The sequence below is a fragment of the Ylistrum balloti genome, unplaced genomic scaffold (assembly GCF_031769215.1).
Source record: "Ylistrum balloti isolate Yb309-2 unplaced genomic scaffold, AGI_CSIRO_Ybal_v1 Utg369974, whole genome shotgun sequence".
In the NCBI taxonomy this organism is placed as follows: Eukaryota; Metazoa; Mollusca; class Bivalvia; order Pectinida; family Pectinidae; genus Ylistrum; species Ylistrum balloti.
This window is the reverse complement of record NW_026782065.1, coordinates 39,391-63,399: the sequence shown is the minus strand read 5'-3', so window position 1 is coordinate 63,399 and position 24,009 is coordinate 39,391. Positions and strand designations below refer to the sequence as shown.

The following is a 24,009-nucleotide window of genomic DNA, read 5'->3' as shown; positions in this document are numbered from 1 at the left end:
TTGAGGGATTTGGTCAAACTTCACTTATAAAAGGATCATTTTATCTCATGCAAGATTGAGTTTTAGGGTTGAAGGGTCAGGGTCGAGGCCACTGCTAGTATTTTCAGAAAATTCTTGTCAGCTTTCTTGTAGTTTCATTTTTAATTTAACTTCACACAGTGCTTTATTGCACATAAGTCAAGGTGAACAAGGACACACAAAAATGATAAGCAGTAATAAAACAGATGAAATAACCATTTTTATAGAAATGGACTTTCTGAGAAGATGATTCATACAATCACCATGATTCAGCATCCTTCGGTGAAGAAGGAGGATAGTGAGGAGGAAGGCGGTGATGAGGAAGAGGAAGATGGAGCAGAAACAACAGGAAATGGCCTGTCTGGTGAAGGAAAAGCAGGTAAGTAGGCTAGGGAAGGAAAAGCAGGTAGGTAGGCTAGGGAAGGGAAACCAGGTAGGTAGGCTAGGGAAGGAAAAGCAGGTAGGTAGGCTAGGGAAGGGAAACCAGGTAGGTAGGCTAGGGAAGGAAAAGCAGGTAGGTAGGCTAGGGAAGGGAAACCAGGTAGGTAGGCTAGGGAAGGAAAAGCAGGTAGGTAGGCTAGGGAAGGGAAACCAGGTAGGTAGACTGGGGAAGGGAAAGCAGGTAGGTAGGCTGGGGAAGGAAAAGCAGGGAGGTAGGCTAGGGAAGGGAAACCAGGTAGGTAGACTGGGGAAGGAAAAGTAGGTAGGTAGGCTAGGGAAGGGAAACCAGGTAGGTAGGCTGGGGAAGGAAAAGCAGGGAGGTAGGCTAGGGAAGGGAAACCAGGTAGGTAGGCTAGGGAAGGGAAAGCAGGTAGGTAGGCTAGGGAAGGGAAACCAGGTAGGTAGACTGGGGAAGGGAAAGCAGGTAGGTAGGCTAGGGAAGGAAAAGCAGGTAGGTAGGCTAGGGAAGGAAAAGCAGGTAGGTAGGCTAGGGAAGGGAAACCAGGTAGGTAGGCTAGGGAAGGGAAACCAGGTAGGTAGGCTAGGGAAGGAAAAGCAGGTAGGTAGGCTAGGGAAGGGAAAGCAGGTAGGTAGGCTAGGGAAGGGAAACCAGGTAGGTAGACTGGAGAAGGGAAAGCAGGTAGGTAGGCTAGGGAAGGGAAAGCAGCTAAATAGGCTATGAGGGTGAAAGCAGGTAATGCAGGCATTGAAAGGGAAAGCAGGTAAGTTGGCTTTGAAAGGGAAAGCAGGTAGGTAGGCTACGAAAGGGAACCAAGGTAGGTAGGCATTGAAAGGGAAAGCAGGTAAGTAGGCTTTGAAAGGGAAAGCAGGTAAGTAGGCTATGAAAGGGAAAGCAGCTAAATAGGCTATGAAAGGGAAAGCAGGTAGGTTGGTAATGAAAAGGGAAAGCAGGGGGGTAGGTTATGAAAAGGGAAAGCAGGTAAGTAGGCTATGAAAGGGAAAGCAGCTAAGTAGGCTATGAAAGGGAAAGCAGGTAGGTAGGTTATGAAAAGGGAAAGCAGGTAAGTAGGCTATGGGGATATGGGGAAGAGAAAGCAGGTAAGTAGGCTATGAAAGGGAAAGCAGGTAAGTAGGCTATGAAAGGGAAAGCAGGTTAGTAGGCTATGAAAGGGAAAGCAGGTAGATAGGTAATGAAAAGGGAAAGCAGGTAGGTAGGTTATGAAAAGGGAAATCAGGTAAGTAGGCTATGAAAGGGAAAGCAAGTAAGTAGGCTATGAAAGGGAAAGCAGGTAGGTAGGCATTGAAAGGGAAAGCAGGTAAGTAGGCTATGAAAGGGAAAGCAGGTAAGTAGGCTATGAAAGGGAAAGCAGGTAAGTAGGCTATGAAAGGGAAAGCAGGTAGGTAGGCTATGAAAGGGAAAGCAGGTAGTTAGGCATTGAAAGGGAAAGCAGGTAGGTAGGCTATGAAAGGGAAAGCAGGTAAGTAGGCTATGAAAGGGAAAGCAGGTAAGTAGGCTATGAAAGGGAAAGCAGGTAAGTAGGCTATGAAAGGGAAAGCAGCTAAATAGGCTATGAAAGGGAAAGCAGGTAAGTAGGCTTTGAAGGGAAAGCAGATATTTACGTTATGAAAAGGAAAGCAGGTAAGTAGGCTATGGGGAAGAGAAAGCAGGTAGGTAGGTAATGAAAGGGAAAGCAGGTAGGTAGGCTATGAAAGGGAAAGCAGGTAAGTAGGCTATGAAAGGGAAAGCAGGTAAGTAGGCTATGAAAGGGAAAGCAGGTAAGTAGGCTTTGAAGGGAAAGCAGATATTTACGTTATGAAAAGGAAAGCAGGTAAGTAGGCTATGGGGAAGAGAAAGCAGGTAGGTAGGCTATGAAAGGGAAAGCAGGTAAGTAGGCTAGGGAAGAGAAAGCAAGTAGGTTGTCATGGAACTGTTGTCTAGGGAAGGAAAAGTTGGTAGGTACACTGGGAAAGTGTAGCCTGGTAAATAGGCTGGGAATATGAGAGCAGGTAGGTAGACTGGGAAATGAAACCAGGTAGGCAGATAGGAAATGGAAACAAGATAGGTAGGCTTGGAAAAAAGTACCAGGTAGGAAGTCTAGAAAAAGGAAACGAGTTAGGTAGACTGAGGAAGGGAAACCAGGTAGGTAGACTAGGGAAGGGAAACTAGGAAGACTGAGGAAGGGAAACCAGGTAGGTAGACTGGGGAAGAGAAATCAGGTAGGTAGACTGGGGAAGGGAAACCAGGTAGGTAGACTGGGGAAGGGAAACCAGGTAGGTAGGCTGGGGAAGGGAAACCAGGTAGGTAGGCTAGGGAAGGGAAAGCAGGTAGGTAGGCTAGGGAAGGAAAAACAGGTAGGTAGACTGGGGAAGGGAAACCAGGTAGTTAGGCTGAGGAAGGGAAACCAGGTAGGTAGGCTGGGGAAGGGAAACCAGGTAGGTAGGCTGGGGAAGGAAAAACAGGAAGGTAGACTGGGGAAGGGAAACCAGGTAGTTAGGCTGAGGAAGGGAAACCAGGTAGGTAGACTGAGGAAGGGAAATCAGGTAAGTAGACTGGGGAAGAGAAATCAGGTAGGCAGACTGGGAAAGGGAAACCAGGTAGGAAGACTAAGGAAGGGAAACCAGGTAGGTAGACTTGGGAAGGGAAAGCAGGTAGGTAGGCTAGGGAAGGGAAAGCAGGGAGGCAGACTTGGGAAGGGAAAGCAGGTAGATAGGCTAGGAAAGGGAAACCAAGTAGGTAGATTGGGAAAGTGTTACCAGACAACAGTGTAATATATAATATATATAATTCCATGAATTATTGAAATATTAACATTGATGACTAATTAAAATTGACATGAGCATATGTCGTAGGAGAAAGCATCAAAGCAAGATATTAGACATAAGTCACTTTTATATATAAATCACTGCATCAGCGATTGACAGTGTCATGTTCATGTTAGATGCTGTAAATTACATGTAAAACAATTCTTTTTGTAGGCAAATTTGAGTGGGTGTATGAGAGGACAACCTTACGTCAGTGTTATGACGCAATAAAGAATGTAGGTCCCGAGGGACTGACTCAGACATCACTCACAAAGATGCTTAACATTCGTGAGACCATGTCACGTGTCCTTATTAAAAACATGGTTCGTATGAACATGGTGGACCAAATCCTGAAGGAGAAGGGCAAGCAGAAAGTCAGATAGTAAGTGTTAGTGGTGTCACAAGAAGCATTACTGGATATATGAGATAAGAGTAAATATATTCATGGCCGACCATGAAGCAGACTATTTCTAGACATATTCATATAAAAAATAAGATAGAAGTTTAAGTCTCAAAGTGATCCTATCTCATTTTAATGTCTCTCAGTGATCATATCTCATTTTAACGTCTCACATTATCACAGTGATCCTATCTCAACTTAACGTCTCACATTCTCACAGTGATCCTATCTCATTTTAACATCTCACATTCTCACAGTGATCCTATCTTATCTTAATGTCTCACATTCTCACAATGACCCTATCTCATTTTAACATCTCACATTCTCACAATGACCCTATCTCATTTTAACGTCTCACATTCTCACAGTGATCCTATCTCACTTTAACGTCTCTCATTCTCACAGTGATCCTATCTCATCTTAACGTCTCACATTCTCACAGTGATCCTATCTTATCTTAAAGTCTCACATTCTCACAGTGATCCTATCTCATTTTAACATCTCACATTCTCACAGTGATTCTATCTCACTTTAATGTCTCTCATTCTCACAATGACCCTATCTCATTTTAACATCTCACATTATCACAGTGATCCTATCTCATCTTAACGTCTCTCATTCTCACAGTGATCCTATCTCATCTTAACGTCTCTCATTGATCCTATCTCATCTTAATGTCTCACATTCTCACAATGACCCTATTTCATTTTAACATCTCACATTCTCACAGTGATCCTATCTCATCTTAATGTCTCACATTCTCACAATGACCCTATTTCATTTTAACGTCTCACATTCTCACAGTGATCCTATCTCATCTTAATGTCTCACATTCTCACAGTGATCCTATCTCATTTTAACATCTCACATTCTCACAGTGATTCTATCTCACTTTAACGTCTCTCATTCTCACAGTGATCCTATCTCATCTTAACGTCTCACATTCTCACAGTGATCCTATCTCACTTTAACGTCTCACATTCTCACAGTGATCCTATCTCATCTTAACGTCTCACATTCTCACAGTGATCCTATCTCATCTTAACGTCTCACATTCTCACAGTGATCCTATCTCATCTTAACGTCTCACATTCTCACAGTGATCCTATCTCATTTTAACATCTCACATTCTCACAGTGATTCTATCTCACTTTAACATCTCTCATTCTCACAATGACCCTATCTCATTTTAACATCTCACATTCTCACAGTGATCCTATCTCATCTTAACGTCTCTCATTCTCACAGTGATCCTATCTCATCTTAACGTCTCTCATTGATCCTATCTCATCTTAATGTCTCACATTCTCACAATGACCCTATCTCATTTTAACATCTCACATTCTCACAATGACCCTATCTCATTTTAACGTCTCACATTCTCACAGTGATCCTATCTCACTTTAACATCTCTCATTCTCACGGTGATCCTATCTCATCTTAACGTCTCACATTCTCACAGTGATCCTATCTCATTTTAACATCTCACATTCTCACAGTGATTCTATCTCACTTTAACGTCTCTCATTCTCACAGTGACCCTATCTCATTTTAACATCTCACATTCTCACAATGACCCTATCTCATTTTATTATCTCACATTCTCACAGTGATCCTATCTCATCTTAACGTCTCACATTCTCACAGTGATCCTATCTCATTTTAACATCTCACATTCTCACAGTGATTCTATCTCACTTTAACATCTCTCATTCTCACAATGACCCTATCTCATTTTAACATCTCACATTCTCACAGTGATCCTATCTCATCTTAACGTCTCTCATTCTCACAGTGATCCTATCTCATCTTAACGTCTCTCATTGATCCTATCTCATCTTAATGTCTCACATTCTCACAATGACCCTATCTCATTTTAACATCTCACATTCTCACAATGACCCTATCTCATTTTAACGTCTCACATTCTCACAGTGATCCTATCTCACTTTAACATCTCTCATTCTCACGGTGATCCTATCTCATCTTAACGTCTCACATTCTCACAGTGATCCTATCTCATTTTAACATCTCACATTCTCACAGTGATTCTATCTCACTTTAACGTCTCTCATTCTCACAGTGACCCTATCTCATTTTAACATCTCACATTCTCACAATGACCTTATCTCATTTTATTATCACACATTCTCACAGTGATCCTATCTTATCTTAATGTCTCACATTCTCACAATGACCCTATCTCATTTTAACATCTCACATTCTCACAATGACCCTATCTCATTTTAACGTCTCACATTCTCACAGTGATCCTATCTTATCTTAACGTCTCACATTCTCACAGTGATCCTATCTCATCTTAATGTCTCACATTCTCACAGTGATCCTATCTCATTTTAACATCTCACATTCTCACAGTGATTCTATCTCACTTTAACGTCTCTCATTCTCACAGTGATCCTATCTCATCTTAACGTCTCACATTCTCACAGTGATCCTATCTCACTTTAACGTCTCACATTCTCACAATGATCCTATCTCATCTTAACGTCTCACATTCTCACAGTGATCCTATCTTATCTTAACGTCTCAAATTCTCACAGTGATCCTATCTCATTTTAACATCTAACATTCTCAAAGTGATTCTATCTCACTTTAACATCTCTCATTCTCACAATGACCCTATCTCATTTTAACATCTCACATTCTCACAGTGATCCTATCTCATCTTAACGTCTCTCATTCTCACAGTGATCCTATCTCATCTTAACGTCTCTCATTGATCCTATCTCATCTTAATGTCTCACATTCTCACAGTGATTCTATCTCATCTTAACATCTCACATTCTCACAATGACCCTATCTCATTTTAACGTCTCACATTCTCACAGTGATCCTATCTCACTTTAACGTCTCTCATTCTCACGGTGATCCTATCTCATCTTAATGTCTCACATTCTCACAGTGATCCTATATCATTTTAACGTCTCACATTCTCACAGTGATCCTATCTCATCTTAACGTCTCTCATTCTCACAGTGATCCTATCTCATCTTAACGTCTCTCATTGATCCTATCTCATCTTAATGTCTCACATTCTCACAATGATCCTATCTCATCTTAATGTCTCACATTCTCACAGTGATCCTATCTCATCTTAATGTCTCACATCCTCACAGTGATCCTATCTCATCTTAACGTCTCACATTCTCACAATGATCCTATCTCATCTAAACGTCTCACATTCAAACAGTGATCCTATCTCATCTTAACGTCTCACATTCTCACAGTGATCCTATCACCTTGTCTAAAGCTATTTTGACTCCATGTTATCAACTTATGGACAATGCAAATCTTATAATTGTTTTTATACAGCATCATAAAAATGTCAATGTTTACCCTGTATAATTTAGGTACATAACCATATTTTTCTTGGAAGTTCATGCCTCCTTCATATGGGGAACATTGTTTTTGTTTTCCTCAGTTACATTGCTAAAGAACACCGACTTCAGAGTAAGTTGTATCAGGAATTTGTGGAAGAAAAGGAGAAACTTTTCCAGAAAGAAGACCTATCCTCAGGAAGCGCTGCTCCTCATTTGGGTTCAGGTACTTTCATGTTTTTATGTACGCTGAAAGAAGTATGCATAAATTCATATAACCCCAAGGGGAAAACCTTCTCATCACAATTCAGGGCTTGTTACAGGACAATGAAATGGCATTGGTTTCTTATTAATTTTATTGAATGGAAGTACACCTTTGTAGGTTTATTGTCAGGCAAGGACTTATCATAGAGCATGGCCTTATTGTCAAGCATGGACTTATTGTCAGACACAGATTTATTACCCGACTTGGACTTATTGTCAGACACAGATTTATTACCAGACATGGATTTATTTTCAGACATGGGCTTATTACCAGACATGGATTTATTTTCAGACATGGGCTTATTGCCAGACATGGGCTTATTTTCAGACATGGGCTTATTACCAGACATGGATTTATTTTCTGACATGGGCTTATTACCAGACATGGGCTTATTTTCATACATGGGCTTATTACCAGACTTGGGCTTATTACCAGACATGGAATTACTTTCAGACATGGGCTTATTACCAGTTGTGGACTTATTTTCAGACATGGGCTTATCACCAGACATGGATTTATTTTCAGACATGGGCTTATTACCAGACATGGGCTTATTTTCAGACATGGGCTTATTACCAGACTTGGGCTTATTACCAGACATGGAATTCAGACATGGGCTTATTACCAGTTGTGGACTTATTTTCAGACATGGGCTTATTACCAGACATGGATTTTTACCAGACATGGAATTACTTTCATTAAGTACTGTAATGTTTATGTCTCTGTTCAATGTTGATAATTATCACAAAGATATTTATAAAATGGTATAGATGGTCCTTTATGTAGTCCTATTGTGCTGAGTTGTTTCAGTTGTCAATTTTGATATTGGGAAAAATGGGTATTTATATTTATTAAAACAAAGTTTAAAAGATATTTAAAGTTGAAATTCCTTTTTTTTCCCCTACAAAAATGTTAAAATTTTTTAGGAATGTCCATGTCAGGAGATATAACTCATGGTAACATGAATGAGACAGAAGTTACCCTGAACATATCTGTTGATTCTGATGTCAACAATCCAGAAAATGCAGGGGAGAAGAGTGAGACTACTATCATTCGAAGTTGTGAAGACTTGCTGGCAGTGAATGAAGTCAAAGAAGGAGTGAAAAAAACAGTCCGGTTCAAAAATAGAAGGAAAGTGATGAAAGACAGCAGGTCAAATCTTGGTGAGTTGGATAAAATTTCACACCTGTACATCAAATAGAGTAGGATTTTTGATGTTTTGTATAAGTCAATATAATAATACTTAACTATACTAAATATAAGATCTTTGCAATCCTTAAATAAAATTTTCGTGGATGATGCTTGTTACTCTTTCAAGTGATTCTTTTCAAATTTGTTGAAAATGTGGAACAGGTGATAAGAGAGCAGTGAGTAACAGGCTAGTGTTTGACATTTTATTGCTAAAATTATTTGCTCATTCTGCAGAAAGTACACTGACAAGTCGTCATCTGAAGCGAATGTCTATGATACTTGAAGCTGTGGAGAAGGACAAGGTGCTAGAAAAAACATATACATTCATCAAGGTTAGTTTGTAAATACCTGGTATTGAATGGACAGATTTCCTTATATGGACATACCTAGTATTGGATGTACAAATTTCCTTATATAGACATACCTGGTATTGAATGGACAGATTTCCTTATATAGACATACCTAGTATTGGATGGACAGATTTCCTTATATAGACATACTTAGTATTGGTTGGACAGATTTCCTTATATAGACATAACTGGTATTGGATGGACAGAATTCCCCATAGTTATAGACATGCCTGGTATTGGTTGGTTGGGCAGATTGCCTATAGTTATAGACATGCCTGGTATTGGTTGGTTGGGCAGATTGCCTATAGTTATAGACATGCCTGGTATTGGTTGGTTGGGCAGATTGCCTATAGTTATAGACATGCCTGGTATTGGTTGGTTGGACAGATCCCTATAGTTATAGACATGCCTGGTATTGGTTGGTTGGGCAGATTGCCTATAGTTATAGACATGCCTGGTATTGGTTGGTTGGGCAGATTGCCTATAGTTATAGACATGCCTGGTATTGGTTGGTTGGGCAGATTGCCTATAGTTATAGACATGCCTGGTATTGGTTGGTAGGGCAGATACCCTATAGTTATAGACATGCCTGGTATTGGTTGGTTGGGCAGATTGCCTATAGATATAGACATGCCTGGTATTGGTTGGTTGGGCAGATTGCCTATAGTTATAGACATGCCTGGTATTGGTTGGTTGGACAGATACCCTATAGTTATAGACATGCCTGGTATTGGTTGGTTGGGCAGATTGCCTGTAGTTATAGACATGCCTGGTATTGGTTGGTAGGGCAGATACCCTATAGTTATAGACATGCCTGGTATTGGTTGGTTGGGCAGATTGCCTATAGTTATAGACATGCCTGGTATTGGTTGGTAGGGCAGATTGCCTGTAGTTATAGACATGCCTGGTATTGGTTGGTTGGGCAGATTGCCTATAGTTATAGACATGCCTGGTATTGGTTGGTTGGGCAGATTGCCTATAGTTATAGACATGCCTGGTATTGGTTGGTTGGGCAGATTGCCTATAGTTATAGACATGCCTGGTATTGGTTGGTAGGGCAGATACCCTATAGTTATAGACATGCCTGGTATTGGTTGGTTGGGCAGATTGCCTATAGTTATAGACATGCCTGGTATTGGTTGGTTGGGCAGATTGCCTATAGTTATAGACATGCCTGGTATTGGTTGGTAGGGCAGATACCCTATAGTTATAGACATGCCTGGTATTGGTTGGTTGGGCAGATTGCCTGTAGTTATAGACATGCCTGGTATTGGTTGGTAGGGCAGATTGCCTGTAGTTATAGACATGCCTGGTATTGGTTGGTTGGGCAGATTGCCTATAGTTATAGACATGCCTGGTATTGGTTGGTTGGGCAGATTGCCTATAGTTATAGACATGCCTGGTATTGGTTGGTTGGGCAGATTGCCTATAGTTATAGACATGCCTGGTATTGGTTGGTTGGGCAGATTGCCTATAGTTATAGACATGCCTGGTATTGGTTGGTTGGGCAGATTGCCTATAGATATAGACATGCCTGGTATTGGTTGGTTGGGCAGATTGCCTATAGTTATAGACATGCCTGGTATTGGTTGGTTGGGCAGATTGCCTATAGATATAGACATGCCTGGTATTGGTTGGTTGGGCAGATTGCCTATAGTTATAGACATGCCTGGTATTGGTTGGTTGGGCAGATTGCCTATAGATATAGACATGCCTGGTATTGGTTGGTTGGGCAGATTGCCTATAGTTATAGACATGCCTGGTATTGGTTGGTTGGACAGATTGCCTATAGTTATAGACATGCCTGGTATTGGTTGGTTGGGCAGATTGCCTATAGATATAGACATGCCTGGTATTGGTTGGTTGGGCAGATTGCCTATAGTTATAGACATGCCTGGTATTGGTTGGTTGGGCAGATTGCCTATAGTTATAGACATGCCTGGTATTGGTTGGTTGGGCAGATTGCCTATAGTTATAGACATGCCTGGTATTGGTTGGTTGGGCAGATTGCCTATAGATATAGACATGCCTGGTATTGGTTGGTTGGGCAGATTGCCTATAGTTATAGACATGCCTGGTATTGGTTGGTTGGGCAGATTGCCTATAGTTATAGACATGCCTGGTATTGGTTGGTAGGGCAGATACCCTATAGTTATAGACATGCCTGGTATTGGTTGGTTGGGCAGATTGCCTATAGTTATAGACATGCCTGGTATTGGTTGGTTGGGCAGATTGCCTATAGTTATAGACATGCCTGGTATTGGTTGGTTGGGCAGATACCCTATAGTTATAGACATGCCTGGTATTGGTTGGTTGGGCAGATTGCCTATAGTTATAGACATGCCTGGTATTGGTTGGTTGGGCAGATTGCCTATAGTTATAGACATGCCTGGTATTGGTTGGTTGGGCAGATTGCCTGTAGTTATAGACATGCCTGGTATTGGTTGGTTGGGCAGATTGCCTATAGTTATAGACATGCCTGGTATTGGTTGGTAGGGCAGATACCCTATAGTTATAGACATGCCTGGTATTGGTTGGTTGGGCAGATTGCCTATAGTTATAGACATGCCTGGTATTGGTTGGTTGGGCAGATTGCCTATAGTTATAGACATGCCTGGTATTGGTTGGTTGGGCAGATACCCTATAGTTATAGACATGCCTGGTATTGGTTGGTTGGGCAGATTGCCTATAGTTATAGACATGCCTGGTATTGGTTGGTTGGGCAGATTGCCTATAGTTATAGACATGCCTGGTATTGGTTGGTTGGGCAGATTGCCTGTAGTTATAGACATGCCTGGTATTGGTTGGTTGGGCAGATTGCCTATAGTTATAGACATGCCTGGTATTGGTTGGTAGGGCAGATACCCTATAGTTATAGACATGCCTGGTAAAAAAATTGGATGGACATGTTTCCCCATAGCTTTAGACATAACTGGTATTGCAAAACCAGGTTGAAAGATTTATCTCAAGGAGCCCGAGCTCAAGTAAGACATGTATATTTACCCCAGCATAACAGAAGAAAGCATATTATGAGGAAAGTGCTACAAGAAGTACCTCAAGCAAAGGCCATTGCAGTCTGAATTTTATGAACCTTCTGGTATGAGCACTCCAGATGACCTGGCAAATGATGCAGATGATGCTTACACTGATTTCATGTCATCCAATGATGTGTCATATGTTGAAAAGAGGGCACTGGGCTATGCACTATACCCCAGCGTGCCAGGACAAACTTGATGTTTTTCCATTTTGTATGGTATCCCCCTGATGCTCATGTTTGCAATGACAATGTAATTTGTGACATTCTGAATCCTTCTTTGCCACTAGATCTGCAAACAAGGGAACCGTTTGCTCTTCATCTTCTAGAAAGAGCTAATCAGGTTATCAATAACCTTTTTGAATTAAGCCATTTCCTTTCTGCTGGTACTCCAACCAACACATCAATAGAGGATTATGTTCTTCTACATTCCATGCTTTTTTTCTTTTCCAATATTTCATGGTCTCAACTTGGTGTCTTGTGTGGTCTGACAAAACACAGTCAGTGTTTCACACATTTCATAGTGTCTTAAAAGCCTTGAGCCAGACCATTGTGTCCTGTTTCCTTGGTCCAAGACACATTACCTGCGAAGAAGCTAAGTGCCACAACACTGCCTTTACAAGATGTTTCTATGTGGACAAAGTAACTGTAATCCTTAATGGTACCTATATTTATGTCCAAAAAAGTGCTGATCACCCCCTTCAAAGATCCTCATTCTGTGGGCAAAAGAAGTGCAACTATGTTAAATTCATGAGCATTGTCTTTCCAGATGGTTATGTACTAGACACTATTGAGCCTTTTTATGGCAATGAAAATGATGCAAATATCTTGACAAAAATTCTTGGAACAGTTGAGAATATGAACTTGTGGCTCCGTGAAGATGACAATGTGATTGTTGACCGGGGGTTTAGGGATGTGTTGGAGCTGCTGCGAGGTTCAGGGTTTTCTGTGTACATGCCTTCCTATCTTCTGTCAGGGCAGACAGAGCATCATACACTTACTGCCAACGAGGACTGCCAGTGTACTAACTCAAGATGGGTTGTGAAGAGCTACCATGGTCGGCTGAAACAGTGGAAACTGTTCAGAGAACAACTCAGCTCAAACTACTTCCTTTGTGTCATAGAGGAACTGGTCAAAGTAGCTACTGCTTCCTTGAATGCTGTACGTGGACCAATTTATGTGTCCACACCAGAGAGGGACTCGAGGGACCGTTGCCTTGCTGAGCGAATGCAATCCCGTTTGGCTCTGCCCAACACCTTGGCCTGAAGGGTTGCAGATGAACCTGGCCTTTCTATGTGCACAAAGGCCAACTGGGTGAAACTTGATGCCTGTTCAATAGAGTTTCCAGTACTGAATATGGATTATTTAGAAACAGTAACCCTGTGGATCATACCAGTTGAAAGTAGCACCCAGATATATTGCTGAGCATCTAACTCTTGCTGGAGACTTTGAAGTTTGGGTCTATCAGCATGATGAAAATCTTCTCTGAGGCCAAATCCATTCAAGGCACAAACCACAGTCAAAATACAATGTTTGAATTGCATTTGACAGAAATGATCATGATGACCCTGTCAAAGATTACTACTGTGTCTGTCCAGTGGGCAAGTGAACGGTTGGAATGTGTGCACATGTTGCACGCATTTTGTATTTCTTGGGCCATGTTCAGCATCAAGATCAAACTAACCCAGTCCATGCAAAACTGACGTTCAAATAGGCAATCACTTGAGCAGTTCTGCTATACTAAAACACAATGTAATGTCCTGCAAACTGCAACTGTTCTATCTCTTATTAGCTTCTCAAAGTGCCACAAATTACGGATTGGAAATGACAAAGGCCAAACTCGTCTCTATTACTGCACATAATCTATCTAATAAGGTCTTTTTATTGATCTTCATCAAAAGATTTGTATAAAGCTGCTAACTAAATCTTCAAATTGTGAAATTTGCACAAAAATGTCTTTATTTGAATAAATTTCATTTGTGTGACCTTGAACAGAGGTCAAGTTCAGCAATGTTAACCAAACTGATACAAATTGACATGAACAACTACCGTAAATATTCGCGTATAGTGCACACTTTTTTAAGCTGAAACTGTCGTGTCAAAAAGGGAGTGCGCACTATACGCAGGTACATGCCATTCCTGGGGTTATCATTCCCGAGTTCTGCATCCGCCATATTGGATTACCTCCTTTCACATAGTTATATGTAAAAGTCGTCGGTCTTATATGATAGTTTTGAGATAAAAACAACAAAAAAATAAAATAAATTTCGAATGTTTTAATCATCTGCCATTCACGCTAGCATTACGGTTTTCCGTCGGTCCTGCTATTGGTCGGGGCTACAGTAGTGTCTGAATTTCTGCCTCATTTTGATGATGTATCTGTGGAATTCAATGAATCCGGAAGTTTTTAGGCGATTGTCGTTCTGTTCATAAATCGCACAGCCCATCCCACCGATGCCCAAAGTTGGTGACCCCATGACCTCTCTTGATCTGCATGGCCCGCACGCGCAGTTCTGTTGTACTGGCAGCGATGCCGGGATATCGGCAATCGCATACAAAGTTGAACAGCTCTCTCTCTCCATCTCTGGGTGTTTCGCTGTCGCACCTATGTCAGCCCTTCTGGTCAGTGGTTGGGACTTTAGACGGTCTTTTCTTTTTTTCTGTGCCTTGATATTTCACTCTGGAATGTCGAAGTGGCGACCGGCGGCACGAAACTCCAGTCTCTCGGCGTAGTCAAATGGCGTTCGCAGTTTCCCCATGTCGAAGTCGGTGTAAACAATCTATCATTAAATACCTTCGGATACCGCGGTGGGTACAGATACCATGAAAGATCATGTCTATACTGGACAAACCACCTGCTTTTATGGGGACAAGGTAGGATTGAAAATGTTCAGACAGTTAAAACAACATCGTTTTCTGACCAAAAGTACGCGTTCAGCCCAAGCCGGGTGTCATCAGTCTCCTCATACTCAACGTGTTAACTGTCATTAACCGTTGATTATACAATCAGCCAAGCCTTTCATGCTTGTTAGGTCACCTAGGTAAATTTGTTTACTTAAGGTAATTACATGTGTTTGGGTCACGCTCATTGTGGTTTCCTAATTATCAATGGATCAGACCACATCAAATGTTTCGTCGCAGTGACCAGTCAATTAATTTTTCTGTAGATTTCTTTTTTTTAATCTGATCTCCAAAAAGTACCTGCGCACTATACGCGAGTGCGCACTATACGCGAATATTTACGGTACCTTGTCAAATAGCAAGACCTACAGACTTTTGGTTATTAAGCTATCACTATTTAATGAAAATTTTTTTTTAAGCAAATGTGTAAAATGACAAATTTACCGGTTTTCATTTTTTCCAAAAAATCCTCGTTTTGAAAGATATCATCTGTGGCCAACTTTTAAGCAAGTATGAAAAATAGACTGGTTTCGGAAGTATGAAAATTTAAGTGCCCAAAACAGTACTTTTCTCAAAAGTAATGGCTTTTTATATGATTTTTGGCTGCATTTTTCAACATAAAAGAAATGTTTCTTCTGAAATAGTGTGATATGTGGTACCAAAATGTTGGTCGGTACAATGTGCGCACATTAATGACATAATTTCATAGGAACTGCCTAATAATAATGCACTAGAAGGAATTACATTATAACTACATTAACACCCACCAAGGTGTTAGTTAAGGAGCTCTCATTTGATAAGAAATCAGTTCTGAGACTAACTTTTCCGTATTTAAGCTTCTGATACCCATATCTGTTTATGGTTACCATATTTAGAAATTCCAAGTGGGGGCCGATGATAACGTAAATTCCCATATTTGTTGACCCCACCTTTGATATTCATTGTTATAGTTTATAGAACATCTATCCCAGCTATAGCAGGCACCAGTTTACCCATTTGGTGTCATAACTGAAATATATAATTTCATCCTTGTCTTTTTTCTTATATTAAAGAAAATAAGATCCAATGAGGAAAACTTGTTATACTCCATCCAATGATTAGTCTTCAATTATTTATTTCACACTTTAAGGTAATATGCTGTTTGAGTTTATTATTTTTGAAAATGTTATTTATATTCTTTAAAATTTGCATATTTACTCAGATGATTCGAGAACGGGAAAAAAGTGAAGGCCTCGATTACATTATTGACAAGAAGACTTTTGACAAACTTGCAATTTTGTTGGTGAAAGAAAAGAAAATTAGAATCTTCAAAACTACAATCCCAGGCGGCAATAATGAACAGCCAAAGGAGGTAAGTAAAACACCAGTGAACACATACCATTGTACACTATTTTTTTTTTTTTTTTTTTCAAACATTTTATTGACTAAGACGAGACATACATAAGGTTACAAATGTGTCTTCATTTGTGCAGTTTTCTCAGTAATCTTTTGTCCTAAATCCCTCTCCAGATCTTTCCTCATAGATTCCACTATAGAGCTCACTATTTTCTCAATGTCCTTGGATTTCGCTAATCCTGCAGATAAAGCTGTCAAATCTGCTTTCTTCACCACATTCTCCAACTGCTCCTTTATCTTTGAGATATCCTGTCTGATATCTTCATCAACTGCAACATTAGTCGATATACTCTGTCTAGTTGAAGGGCCCCCTGCTGTTCTGCTAGTCTTAGTGTGAGTAGACATAGCTCAGGTATGTACAGGTAAGCACACTAGGTGTCAAAGTAGGGAAGTAAGAATGTAGCCCAGGTAGGTAAAACCAGGAACACAGGTGACTACAGGTGAGCACAGTTCACTGACACTAATGTTCACAAAAAAAAAAAAAAAAAAAAATTACTTTCCTTCAAAATGTTCAAATTCCAAAGTTCATTTCAAAAAACAAATCAACCAAGGTGCTTAGAAAACACTTATACACATGTCTGACAAATTTGGACTCAAAACTCCTCAAAAAATAGCAATAAATCCACCAAAATTATCAGAGCAGCCTGAGTGTGTGTTGCCTACTCAGCGGCCATTGTCCTCCTCCATTGTACACTAGTGAACACCCTGTACACCACCAAACACAAGTGAACACCTGTACACCACTGAAATCTATTGAACACCTTGAACCTCAGTGAACAGTTGTTAATTTGTACTCCATTAAACACTAGTGAACACCTTCTACACTGCTGAACAAGTGAACATCTTGTACTCCACTGAACACCGGTGAACACCTCATACATCACTTAACAGTTATAAACTTGTATTCCACTGAACACTAGTGAACACCTCGTACATCAGTGAACACCTCATACATCACTGAAATCTAATGAACACCTCATACATCAGTGAACACTAGGGAACACCTCGTACATCAGGGAACACATCATACATCACTGAAATCTAATGAACACCTCATACATCAGTGAACAGTTGTTAATTTGTACTCCACTGAACACTAGTGAACACCTCGTACATCAGTGAACACTAGGGAACACATCATACATCACTGAAATCTAATGAACACCTCGTACATCAGTGAACAGTTGTTAATTTGTACTCCACTGAACACCAGTGAACACCTCATACATCACTGAACTCTGGTGAACACCTCGTACATCAGTGAACACTAGGGAACACATCATACATCACTGAAATCTAATGAACACCTCATACATCAGTGAACAGTTGTTAACTTGTACTCCACTGAACACCAGTGAACAACTTATACATCACTGAACAGTTATAAACTTGTACTCCACTGAACACTAGTGAACACCTCGTACATCAGTGAACACTAGTGAACACCTCATACATCACTGAAATCTAATGAACACCTCGTACATCAGCGAACAGTTGTTAACTTGTACTCCACTGAACACCAGTGAACAACTCATACATCAGTGAACAGTTGTTAACTTGTACTCCACTGAACACTAGTGAACAACTCATACACTGCTGAACAACAGTGAACACATTGTACACATCTGAAAAGCAGTGAACACCTTGTGCATTGCTGAACACCTAAAAAAAATCAATAAATGCTTATGAATACATTGTATACTACTAAACTGTAGTGAACTCTAGTGAACATCTTGTGTGTCACTGAACATCTTGTATACTGCTGAAGTGTAATGTACACCTTTTACGCCTTTTAGCACTAGTGAACAGCTTGTTCACAACTGATCTTTAGTGAACACCTTGGATGACTTCTCTTGTTATTATGATACAGGTCCAACTACTATGTGCTAAACACATCCAGCCAACAGATGCATTAATCAAAAGCAAGCTGGAACAACTTCATTTGAGGTCTCGGTGTGTACCGAAGGAACATCTGCTTAAAAGTGCAAAGAAAAGTCCTGTAAAACAACAGGTATGTTCGTACATAGAAATGGACAGGTCTGTTTTGGAGGATAATATTTTTAACGTCATGAGAAATCCATTTCTTATTGATATTTCCTCACAGAAATCTATCACCTCTAGGACGTTGTTACAGAAATTTTGAGAATATTTTTAATTTAGGAGTAATTTTTTTTTGTTCTGTTCCAAGCTTTTCATGTTTTGATAGTAACTACTAATCAGTTCCAGTTAAAAATGAAGTGTTGTATATAACAGAAAAGTGTTGTACATAACAGTGAAGTGTTGTATATAACAGTGAAGTGTTGTATATAACAGTGAAGTTTAATACATAACAGTGAAGTGTTGTATATAACAGTGAAGTGTTGTATATAACAGTGAAGTGTTGTACATAACAGTGAAGTGTTGTATATAACATTGAAGTGTTGTACATAACAGTGAAGTGTTGTACATAACAGTGAAGTGTTATATGTAACAGTGAAGTGTTGTACATAACAGTGAAGTGTTGTATATAACAGTGAAGTGTTGTATATAACAGTGAAGTTTAATACATAACAGTGAAGTGTTGTATATAACAGTGAAGTGTTGTATATAACAGTGAAGTGTTGTACATAACTGTGAAGTGTTGTATATAACAGTGAAGTGTTACATATAACAGTGAAGTGTAATACATAACATTGAAGTGTTGTATATAACAGTGAAGTGTAATACATAACAGTAAAGTGTTGCAGTGAAGTGTTGTATATAACAGTGAAGTGTTGTATATAACAGTGAAGTGTTGTATATAACTGTGAAGTGTTGTATATAACAGTGAAATTTAATACATAACAGTGAAGTGTTGTATATAACAGTGAAGTGTTGTACATAACTGTGAAGTGTTGTATATAACAGTGAAGTGTTACATATAACAGTGAAGTGTTGTATATAACAGTGAAGTGTTGTATATAACAGTGAAGTGTAATACATAACAGTGAAGTGTTGCAGTGAAGTGTTGTATATAACAGTGAAGTGTTGTATATAACAGTGAAGTGTTGTACATAACAGTGAAGTGTTGTATATAACAGTGAAGTGTAATACATAACAATGAAGTGTTGTTTATAACAGTGAAGTGTAATACATAACAGTGAAGTGTTGTATATAACAGTGAAGTGTTGTACATAACAGTGAAGTGTTGTATATAACAGTGAAGTGTAATACATAACATTGAAGTGTTGCATATAACAGTGAAGTGTAATACATAACAATGAAGTGTTGTATATAACAGTGAAGTGTTGTACATAACTGTGAAGTGTTGTATATAACAGTGAAGTGTTGTATATAACAGTGAGGTGTAATACATAACAGTGAAGTGTTGTATATAACAGTAAAGTGTAATACATAACAGTGAAGTGTTGCAGTGAAGTGTTGTATATAACAGTGAAGTGTTGTATATAACAGTGAAGTGTTGTACATAACAGTAAAATGTTGTATATAACAGTGAAGTGTAATACATAACAGTGAAGTGTTGCATATAACAGTGAAGTGTAATACATAACAATGAAGTGTTGTATATAACAGTGAAGTGTTGTACATAACAGTGAAGTGTTGTATATAACAGTGAAGTGTTGTTTATAACAGTGAAGTGTAATACATAACAGTGAAGTGTTGTATATAACAGTGAAGTGTTGTATATAACAGTGAAGTGTAATAATACATAACAGTGAAGTGTTGCAGTGAAGTGTTGTATATAACAGTGAAGTGTTGTATATAACAGTGAAGTGTTGTACATAACAATGAAGTGTTGTATATAACAGTGAAGTGTTGTATATAACAGTGAAGTGTAATACATAACAGTGAAGTGTTGTATATAACAGTGAAGTGTTGTATATAACAGTGAAGTGTAATACATAACAGTGAAGTGTTGCAGTGAAGTGTTGTATATAACAGTGAAGTGTAATACATAACAGTGAAGTGTTGCAGTGAAGTGTTGTATATAACAGTGAAGTGTTGTATATACCAGTGAAGTGTAATACATAACAGTGAAGTGTTGCAGTGAAGTGTTGTATATAACAGTGAAGTGTTGTATATAACAGTGAAGTGTAATACATAACAGTGAAGTGTTGCAGTGAAGTGTTGTACATAACAGTGAAGTGTTGTATATAACAGTGAAGTGTTGTATATAACTGTGAAGTGTTGTATATAACAGTGAAGTGTTGTATATAACAGTGAAGTGTTGTACATAACTGTGAAGTGTTGTATATAACAGTGAAGTGTTACATATAACAGTGAAGTGTAATACATAACATTGAAGTGTTGTATATAACAGTGAAGTGTAATACATAACAGTGAAGTGTTGCAGTGAAGTGTTGTATATAACAGTGAAGTGTTGTATATAACAGTGAAGTGTAATACATAACATTGAAGTGTTGTATATAACAGTGAAGTGTAATACATAACAGTGAAGTGTTGCAGTGAAGTGTTGTATATAACAGTGAAGTAGAATGATGTCTGTCTAAGCACTACATACAGATTTATTCTTCTTTATTCTGATCTTGGCTGTCTGGTCTGCATGTTCCAGAGAAATTAAATCTAATGTATGTCTTGACGAAACCTCACATTCTTTTTTGCACAATCTTCAAGTTGATGTGCATATCAGACAATTTTCTATGTCAAAATGTCACCATTACTACTTAAAGACATAAAGATCTTGCTGCAGCTTAGATCATGGAGCTGAGCTTGAATTTTGACTGATGTCTTGCAATGTTGACAACCGTTTTGGCAAAAATATCCAGGGCATGTTTGTAAATGTAGATCATCTTCACTATTTTGGACAACTTTGCTTACAGATAATCTGTAACTCAGTAAGATGCTTTAGGAATTTGATGGCACATCACACAATTGTTCCTTGTTCTCCTATGATGTATAGCTTTACTTACTAAAAACTCTTTTGTGTGAATCATGACAGTGACTTGTGGGCAAGAGGGATAAAGCCCAGGAAACAGAAGATATTCTCCTGTAGGAATGATTGGATTTTGACCAAATTTGGTTTGAAGAATTCTTGGATGAAAGGGAATCAATTTTATGAAAACAATGGGGTCTCAAACAAATTTGCAGGGAAATATATAGGAATGATTTCATTCGGTCCCGATTTGGTCTGAAGCATTCTTGGATGATAGGGAAACAACTTTGTATATAGGATTGGTCTCAAGCCCGCGTATATAGGACTGGTCTCAACCCCGTTTGCTTAGGAGGGACGAAGTCTGAAAGGGGATGTAGGATAAATTGTTTAAAATCCAACTCCTCCTGTAGGAATGAATGAATATTGTCCAGAGTTGGTTTGAGATTTCCTTGGGTGGAAGAGAATCAATTTTGTGTAAATGGTTGGTCATGGTCTCCTTGGGCAGGAAGGGTGGGACCAAATAAGGGAAATAGAGGAAATGCTTTAAAAACCTCCTGTAGGAATAATTGGGATATTGTCCAAATTTAGTCTGAGGTATCCTTGGGTTGAGAGGAATCAATTTTGTACTGATGATGATGATGATGATGATGATGATGATGATGATGATGATGATGATGATGATGATTTTTTGAAAAAAAATAAAAAACACAAAAAAAATTGTATAATTGGTAAATCTTGATCTCCTGGGGCAAGAGGGTTAGGGCCAAGGGAAATAGGGAAAATCCTTTAGAAACCTCCTGTAGGAATGATTGGATATTGTCGAAATTTTGTCAAAAGCATTTCTTGGATGAAGTGGATCAATTTTGTATAAATGGTGTGTCTCAACCCTGTGGGCAGGAGAGGAGGGGGTTAATAAGGGAAATGGAGCAAATCATTTAAGAAAACACTCCTTCTGTAGGAATTATTAGATTTGGTTAAATTTGGCCTGAAGCATCCTTTGTTAAAGTTAAATTTTGTATAAATGGAGGGTTTTGGGGCCCCCTAGAGCAGGATTTGTGCGGCCCAATTAGAGAAAGAGAGCAAATTCTTTTAAATCCTTTTTTATGCTAGGGATGCCTGGATTTAGTACAAATTTTGGTCTGAAACATTCTTTGGTGAAAGGTATTTAATTGTGTGTCAATAATAGGTCTCAGACTTTTATGGTGGAATGGATGGTGCCCAATACAGGAAAATAGAGAAACATTTTTAAGAATCCTTCTCCTGCTGTTGAGATTTCGACCAAATTTGGTTTGAAGTATTCATGGGTTAAGGGGAGATAATTTTGTAGAAAAAGGTGGATATTGGCACCCCGGGAGTGGGAGGGATGGGGCCCAATAGGGATAAAAAGAAGAAAATCTTTTCTCTTCCGGAGGAATACCTGGATTCTGTCCCAGTTTAGTCTGAGATATACTTTGGTGAAGGGGATAATTTTGTGTAAACTGTGGGTCTTAATCCCCCTGTGGAAGGGTCCAATAGGTGAAATAGAGCAAATTCTTTAAAATCCTTCCTCTATTGGAATAATTGATTTTTCCCGAATTTGATCTAAACCATCCTTTAGAGAAAAGAACTTTTTTGTGAACTGTGCATTTTACCTGTCTTGGAGTAGAGGAACAGAGCCTTCAAAGGTAAATAGGTACAGGTCTTTTAAATTCTTTTCCCTTTAGCTTTAATGAAACAATTTCAGAAACTAAACCAGGTGAGCAATGCAAACCCAATGTGCCTCTACTCTTTCCATGTTGACAGACATTGAGAGAATTCTTGATTGTTTTCTTTCAATGTTGACAGAAATAGACAGACTGATAGACTGTTCCTTTCCATGTTGACAGAAATAGACAGACTGATAGACTGTTCCTTTCCATGTTGACAGAAATAGACAGACTGATAGACTGTTCCTTTCCATGTTGACAGAAATAGACAGACTGATAGACTGTTCCTTTCCATGTTGACAGAAATAGACAGACTGATAGACTGTTTCTTTCCATGTTGACAGAAATAGACAGACTGATAGACTGTTTCTTTCCATGTTGACAGAAATAGACAGACTGATAGACTGTTCCTTTCCATGTTGACAGAAATAGACAGACTGATAGACTGTTCCTTTCCTTGTATGTTTTCATTTCTTGGTGACAGACATTGATCTGTTTATCAACTTCTTTCCTCAGTAACAGACATTATCAGCCGTATTGATAGTTCTCTTTCTTTGTTGACAGAAGTTCACGGACTTGCCTGAGAGTACCCAAGAGAACCTACGGAAGCTTCAGGAGTACAAAATGAAGATAAAATCTTTTGACATGGTGTATGATCCCGTATGTAGAGACAGCTGTACAGAAGATAAAATTTCTTTCAATTCAGAAAAATTTTTATAAAAGTTGGCTTTCTTGTTTATATTAATGATGATACCAGTTAGACTGAATAACATGTGTGATAGTACATTAATATAGTGTATTCTGTTGTAGATTGCACCAAAGCAGTATGGTTACCTACCTAAGATGAGAAGGATTCGTATGACTCACAACATTCTGTGGTACCTTTGTTATGACTACAGAGGACGTGTGATCCCAGAACACCCTTCAGTTGATCGGTCAGGAACCAACACCGCTGAATCTGAGGCTGGGAGGGGATGGTCTGATGCCCTCAGTACCTCTCATTCAACTGAATTATCAAGTAGTGACTTCAACCGAAAGTCAGGAAAAAAAGGGACAGAAGCGTTTGGAAAATCTAATGATGTAAACAAACGTTATTTAGAATTCTTTCATTTTTGAGTGAAGTAGAATGATTTCTATAAATGTTTTACTATAAGCAGGACTCTTTTTATCTTAAGAATCACTCACCGTTCTGGTTGAGACTTCTCTTCTGCAACGGGTAAACAATTACATCAATTTCACATGTGGTGGAAACAGTTTGTAAAATGTAAAATGAAAAGTATTGAAAATAGTCCCAGTTTCCTATTTGATAAAAGGGGTCAAAGTTGGTAGCATCTTGTTCCATAGACTGATTG

At 39.0% G+C, this 24,009-nt stretch overlaps 1 protein-coding gene across 1 annotated transcript in view; it reads left to right on the top strand.

The window, feature by feature from the left end:
* The window catches only part of LOC132547766 (general transcription factor 3C polypeptide 1-like), a 60,283-nt gene that overhangs the window by 7,742 nt on the left and 28,532 nt on the right, over nucleotides 1-24,009 (top strand). The window contains exons 9-17 of the mRNA XM_060211567.1: nucleotides 246-397; nucleotides 3,397-3,604; nucleotides 7,068-7,189; nucleotides 8,155-8,391; nucleotides 8,654-8,751; nucleotides 15,906-16,055; nucleotides 17,970-18,110; nucleotides 23,222-23,317; nucleotides 23,468-23,737. Coding sequence (XP_060067550.1) covers nucleotides 246-397; nucleotides 3,397-3,604; nucleotides 7,068-7,189; nucleotides 8,155-8,391; nucleotides 8,654-8,751; nucleotides 15,906-16,055; nucleotides 17,970-18,110; nucleotides 23,222-23,317; nucleotides 23,468-23,737 — 1,474 coding nt within the window. The remainder of the gene's footprint in view (nucleotides 1-245; nucleotides 398-3,396; nucleotides 3,605-7,067; nucleotides 7,190-8,154; nucleotides 8,392-8,653; nucleotides 8,752-15,905; nucleotides 16,056-17,969; nucleotides 18,111-23,221; nucleotides 23,318-23,467; nucleotides 23,738-24,009) is intronic.